This window comes from Filobasidium floriforme (genome assembly GCF_021052385.1).
Source record: "Filobasidium floriforme strain CBS 6241 chromosome Unknown HD553scaffold_11, whole genome shotgun sequence".
NCBI classification, from domain to species: domain Eukaryota; kingdom Fungi; phylum Basidiomycota; class Tremellomycetes; order Filobasidiales; family Filobasidiaceae; genus Filobasidium; species Filobasidium floriforme.
The window spans coordinates 363808-370191 of NW_025763632.1; the positions used below are offsets into that span (position 1 = coordinate 363808).

The 6384-nt window shown below is 54.8% G+C and overlaps 1 protein-coding gene across 1 annotated transcript; it reads left to right on the forward strand.

Moving 5' to 3' along the window:
• Nucleotides 1–302: 302 nt before the first annotated feature.
• On the forward strand, nt 303–4912 carry HD553DRAFT_32256 (P-loop containing nucleoside triphosphate hydrolase protein). The gene is made up of 10 exons (XM_046181297.1): nt 303–769; nt 836–1130; nt 1207–1226; nt 1299–1501; nt 1580–2563; nt 2623–2817; nt 2882–3019; nt 3076–4061; nt 4125–4791; nt 4863–4912. Exons 1-9 carry the CDS (start codon nt 469–471, stop codon nt 4642–4644), a joined length of 3642 nt encoding a protein of 1213 aa, XP_046036563.1. The 5' UTR covers nt 303–468; the 3' UTR covers nt 4645–4791; nt 4863–4912.
• Nucleotides 4913–6384: the final 1472 nt, after the last annotated feature.

The window sequence follows — 6384 nt, forward strand, 5'->3', positions numbered from 1 at the left end:
CTGCCACGGACCGCAAATTCTCACGTAGCACGTAGGCGATGGCAGGCTGAACTCTTTTCCCGATGGGGAAAAGAAAGACGGTCGAAAGACAGGTCGACCCCTTGCCCCTTGATCATAATCTTGCGTTTCATCTGATCGGATCGATCATCAGGCCACGGGCGACAATAGGGGAAAGGACCCCGAAGTGGGGCTGGATGAGCGAGAGGGAGGTGGATCCATCATCTGATTATCTGATCATCAGCCATCAAGTGCGCAATTGCAGGCAGGAAACAGCGAGGTCGACAACATCGCAACATCGGACATCCTCTCGAGTTTCGCCGACGACGAACCTCCTGATCTCCTGATCGATCAACAAGAATTGAAATCATCAACGAACTCGTTGATCCCTCCGAGTGACGCGAGTGGCAACTGGAAAGGTCGTCAACCTACATAGATAAGAGTCACAGCGATCACTCGCCCCGGGCCACCATGGCTCAATCAGGCCGTCGCCATTCAATGGCCCCCGTAACCACCTCACCCAGTCGGATCCCTACATCACCCAGCTCGTCATCGTCCGGTATTCCCACCAGGCTCTCACATAGAACGAGCGTCAGCATGTTGTCGAACAGAAACACACAGTCCCCAGTGATGCCCTTGGGGAGTACGGACAATGCAAGACCAGGTTCTTCCGTGGACACGGTCAAGCGACCCGCCTCGACGCCTTTACGGAGAGCTCCTTCTCGGGAAATGCTGAAGAAACCAGATGGCGAATCGGCAAACGTCCAAGTCGGTGAGTGCAACGTCCTCCTTCTGAACTCCTTGCTGTATCTGATCGTCCGCTGCCATCTCTCGTCAGTCCTGCGGATCAGACCGTCCCAGCAACCAGATCAGAACATTCCCGCTAGATTCACCCGGACCGTCCTCCAGCCATCACCTACCAACCCAACTAACGAGGTCCTCATCAACCTCTCCAACGAGCCGAACAAGCCGGCTCAACCGTCTGCACCTGCTGCGGGAAACAAGGGCAAGCAGACGAGCTTTCGGTATGATCGGGTCTTGGGAGAGGATAGCTTGCAGAGCGAGGTATTCGAGAGTGCGGGAAAGACGGCGGTGGACAAGTTCATCTCGGGATTGAACGTTACCGTACTCGCGTGAGTTGTCGTAGGGGTTTCCAGCGTCTCCTCACATCGTCACCGATCTGAAGTGTGCGGCCTCGTCGTCTCGCAGTTACGGACAGACCTCTTCTGGTGAGACCAAGGAGCCCGCGACATTGGTGCACCGCGAAACTTGAGCTGACAATACCTCGCCTCACCCTCTAGGCAAATCATATACCATGGGAACAACCGGGATCGACGACGATTATCACCCCTCAGGGGATATCGAACCCGACTCGAACGATCGCACCGGGATGATCCCCAGAGCTATGAGCGAGATCTTCAAGCGAGCCGAGGCCAAGCGCCGAGAGTCTGGCTCGGGTGCCAGCTGGGATTGCCGGTTGAGCTTTCTAGAGCTCTACAACGAGGTGCGTATACGATGCAACACAAATTCAGGTCGAGTCTTCCCACTGACCCGGAATGGAATCACATTCTCGATTGCTCAGGAACTGATCGACCTGCTATCGAACTTGCCTCAAGCGCAATCCCCGCCGATCATCATCCGAGAGGACAAAGGTCGAATCCTCTGGTCCGGACTTCACGAAATCTCAGTGAAAACGACCAGCGATGTCTTGAGATACTTGCGAGAGGGGTCTGCAAAACGAAGGACAGGAGAGACTGGGATGAACAAGGAATCCAGTCGTTCGCACGCCATCTTCAGTCTAACTCTAGTACAGACGAGAAGGACTGGAGATGGTAATGGCACTCCAGGAGGGAAAGGCCGACCAATGTCGACACCCAACGGACCCCCTAGCTCCATGCGCTCGCCTACACCTTCAGGGATCCGTACGCCCAATCGTACTTCGATGTTCGCAGGAAGAGGGATGAACGGATCCGGGCGGATCACTCCGAGTACATCGCTTCATGATGACGAAGCGTCTTGGGTCGAGACGAGCAGCAAGTTCCACTTTGTCGATCTCGCCGGGAGTGAACGGCTGAAGCGTACAGGGGCCGGGGGCGATCGAATGAAGGAAGGAATTTCTATCAATGCCGGGCTGTTGGCACTCGGAAACGTCATCTCCGCCCTTGCCGACCCGAACAAGAACAAGAGCTTGCACATCCCTTACCGGGACTCGAAGTTGACCAGGCTGTTGCAAGACTCTCTTGGAGGGAACGCGTTCACGGTGATGATCGCTTGTGTTTCCGCCATCGAGTACAACCTCAACGAGACGCTCAGCACTCTCAAGTACGGCGCACGCGCTCGGCTGATTAAGAATCGGGCCGAAGTCAACGAGCTGGAGGTTGGGTGGGACGACGTGGAGCACCTCCAAGGGACCGTGGTCAAGCTTAGGGCAGAGGTCTTGCGGTTGAAGGCTATGGCCGGGTCGGGCGAAAGGAGTGGGACGCCAACGACGGTCTCAGAAGAAGTCGAGGCTGAGCTGAGGGAGTGCCGTGCCAGGCTGCAAGAACTAGAGACGGAGCATGATGATGTGAGTATGAGCCGTTGTACCGAATTCTACCTACACTGGTTGAATACCATTCGCAACAGCTCAAGGACGATCTTCAAGCGAAGTCTCTCCAGGTCGCCAGGCTGGTTACCGATCTCGAGACGACCAAGCGATCCGGCAGCTTCAACCCGGACGATGTGAACGCCTTTTCCCAACTGGTGGAGCCGATCGTCGAGGAGTATGAGCGTCTAATACAAGCCTTGGAGGGTAAGCTCCAGGCGGCCCTGGCGTCATTGGTGAGCCCAGACTGTCGCTTCATCGCTCGGAAGGCGATTGTACTGAGGGCTGCCTGGTCAACAGGAGCTGAGCGAGGAACGGGCTGCCGAGGCGGAAGAGATCGCCGCTCAGCGTGAACACCGCATGTCGCGACAGGACACGTATGTTGCAGATCTTGTTGGTAGACTCAACCGCCTTAAGGACAAGGAAAAGACATTCGATGTGGGTTGTTCGCTCTGTCCACTTCTTACCCTAGCTGATACATTCGGTGGGTACAGGATTATATTAATGATCTCGAAGAAAAGCTCCGATCTTTCGAGGACCTGGATGTTGCTCATCAGCGGACTCTGTCAGAACTCCGCGCTGAATTGTCGATGGAGCGATCGCAATCCAAGAACGCGGCAGAGTACATCGCTACGATGGAGTCTGCGATGTCGCAATCTGAATCGGACATCAAAGACTTCAATCGCAAGCTGGAACGACTAGAGGCGGAACTCAAGCGAAAAGAAGACAGTCACCTCGAGTTACAAGAGCGCATCAAACTCGTCGATACCACCGAAGATAATCAACTACTTCTGAAAGAATTGGAAGAGAAGAATGTCAAACTAGCCAACCTTGAGCGGGATCTCGAAGATAGTCTCTTCTCTAAGCAGACTCTTGGGGAAGAACGGGACCTTCTGCGTCGGCAGACGGATGAGCAGACGCGTCAGTTGGCTGTCCTGCAATCCCGCGTCGACCAGGTACCCAAGGCCGTTGCGGATGGTTCCAGTATCATCGCATCAAAAGCGCAACGGCCGCTGTCAGTCAGCCAAGTCAATGACACTTCGGAGGAGGATTCGCCCGGGAATGTGCCCGGATCACCGACAACGCCTGTTGCCGCACAGCACAGCTTAGATAGCAACCAGGCGGGGTACACTGTCCTGAATCCAGAGGTCGTCGAATTGCAAGAAAAGCACGCCCAGACCTTGGCAAAACTGTCGGCGATCAGCGATCGATACAAGGAGGCCTTGGAGAAGATTACCGAGCTTACCAGCCAGGTGGTCGAGGCAGAAGAGGCCAACAGGGATTCTTCAGACAGCGGGAAAGATGTTTCACCGTCTTCGATGCCCATCTCTCGGACCGCTAGTGCGAGCAGCATCGCTTCTGCCGTTTCCGCCTCGCCCGAGCGTGCCCGACGGACAAGATCGGTGGGTAACGAGCTGGTCGTCAAACCTGACAAGACGGATTTTCAACGCGGGAGGGGCGATCGTATGGGGGACGCAAGGTAAGCGATAGTAGGACGGCACCTGAGGTGAAACTTCGCTCAATTCAACTCCCACCGCTACAGGCCAGTGTCATTGTCGCAGGAGCTATCATTGCCGCGATTGTCGCGATCCTCCTTCGGCAGTGGTACCAGCCTTTTGTCGCCTCTTGGCAATAGTCGCCAGAACCTGCCGTCTCGCTCGACCGTCTCTCTCGAAGCAGAAATTAAACAGCTGCAAGAGGTTTTACGACGTCGAGACGACGAGATCAGGGTTCTGGAAAATGCCATGCGATCAATGTCCGGCACCTCTCCTCGCTTTGAAAACGCCGGCCAATTCAACATGTATCATAATCCTCCTGGAAGACCAGAACTTGTGCACGGGTTGTCGTCGCCGAGTTCAACAGCATTCCAAAACAGTCTACCTCTCACACCTAATGACCAGCATCACGTCGATCCACTATTAACGCCTACAACAACACGCCACTTTACGATACTGAAAGAACAAAAAAATGGGGACTCTACCCACGACGAAGCTGGTGAAATCGACCGTATCGATCGACTCGATACCCTTATGCGGCAAGTCTCAATATGCGACCGGAGCTGATCTGACTGTCGCCTAATGACAACACTTCTGCCCTTGCTCAGATCCATGGCGAGAAAGGAGGTTGAGCACAAGCAAGAGGTGGAAGATCTAAACCGCCGATTGAAAGCGACTCTGCAAGAGATGGCGGCTGTCAAGGATAGCCGAGAGGTATGTTCGAGGCGAAACCATCACCTTGACGCACCTTGCTCAGATCCTGACTGTGTGAAACATACATCCAGCAGCACGTTCCTACACCGTCTGATCATGTTCGGCCCGATCAAGCGAAACCGGGTCCGGCGTCCGATCTGAATCCAAGCGACGGACTCAAGCCCACTATCGATGCCGGTGTGCAGACTAGGACACAGAGCGCAGAGATCGAGACCGATGACACCAAGGTCAAAGAGCTTCAACAGACGCTGACGGGCTTCCAGACGGCAATCGCGGACCTTGTCTTCGATTTCAGTCTTGTGGGCTCCGAGGTTTCTGATGGTGGCGAATTGGACTCCATCACTGGAATCAACCGGATCGCCACGGCTTTGGCGCAAGCAGACGCGACCGAGATCAGCCTTCGAGCCGAACTATCTCAACTCCGCGCACAGACCAGCGAACTGGCCGATGTCAAGCTATCACTCGAAGCTGCTGCTCAGGAAAAATCAGCGCGAGAGGGAGTCATCAAAGAGTTGGAAAGGAGGCTGCAAGAGCTCAGCAATGTCAGTCGACGTCAGAGCGAGACTAGCGATTCCGACAGAGAACCACCCGCCATGACGGGACCGCGAATGTCTTTCGGCCGAGCTGCGACACCGACATCCAAGATCCCTCCAATCCAGCCACCGCCAAATATGCCTCCTCCTCCGCTACCGCCCTTGCCGGAAGGTTTGCCGTCTCAAGGACAGAGACATGATTTCCCTAGCGGCGGTAATACAGTATCGGACGAGCAGAAGGGGCGCTCACCGAGTCCGTCTTCCCCTGTCGATGTCCCGAAGAACAGGATGGAAGAGGAAAATCAAGCGTTACGTCGTCAGATGACGGATCACGAGCAGACCATCGCTGGACTTCGTAGCACGATCAAGACGGCCGACTTTAGCTTGCAAGAGGTGAGCCGAGTGGCATTGGCAGTGTTTTATGCGTGGTCTCTCAAGTCCGATATGCTACAGAATTCGGCTACCATCAAGTCGCTAAGCGATAATCTCCAAAGCAGCGAGAAGACTCGTACGTCAGACAGATAGCCAATCGTGAGCTGGCTTTTAGCTGACGGCGTGACCACCTTCCTAGTCCGCAAGCTAAGGCTACAAGCCCAAGAGCATACCCGCGAGCGGGACTTGGCCGAAGCGGAAGTTCAGAGGTTACAGGCCGAGCTCGATCACGCTCAAAAGGAAGTAGCGAGCGTCAGGAGCTCGATCATCATCGAGAAACGGTCCCTCGAGGATAGATTGTCGGAAGAACGGAGGGCCAAGGAGAGAACTCAGAAGCAGTTTGAGCAGAGGTTGGAAGCTGTCCAAGCCAAGCAGTCAAAGTTTCGCGTAAGCAGTCGTCTCAGGCCTTATGCTTTTGACGGACTTGATGTTGATAAAGCTTGTTTTGCAGTGTTTCTAATTTCTGCCGGTCTGGGTTCTGAGCATGCAGTCGGTTTGTACAAGTGTAGAAGTTCCAGCAAGGTCATCCCAGGTTCGCGTTTCTGACAGCCCGCTGGTTCCGCCACAAAAATCTCGAGCTCACCTCCTGCCAGCACCATTGTGTGGCCGGTAGAGCTGGCTGCCACAT

Coding starts and splice junctions, on each gene's coding strand:
- HD553DRAFT_32256 (XM_046181297.1), top strand. CDS start 469: ATGGCTCAATCAGGCCGTCGCCATTCAATGGCCCCCGTAACCACCTCA. Junction 2,564..2,622: donor TAGAGACGGAGCATGATGAT/GTGAGTATGAGC, acceptor CATTCGCAACAG/CTCAAGGACGATCTTCAAGC. Junction 3,020..3,075: donor ACAAGGAAAAGACATTCGAT/GTGGGTTGTTCG, acceptor CGGTGGGTACAG/GATTATATTAATGATCTCGA.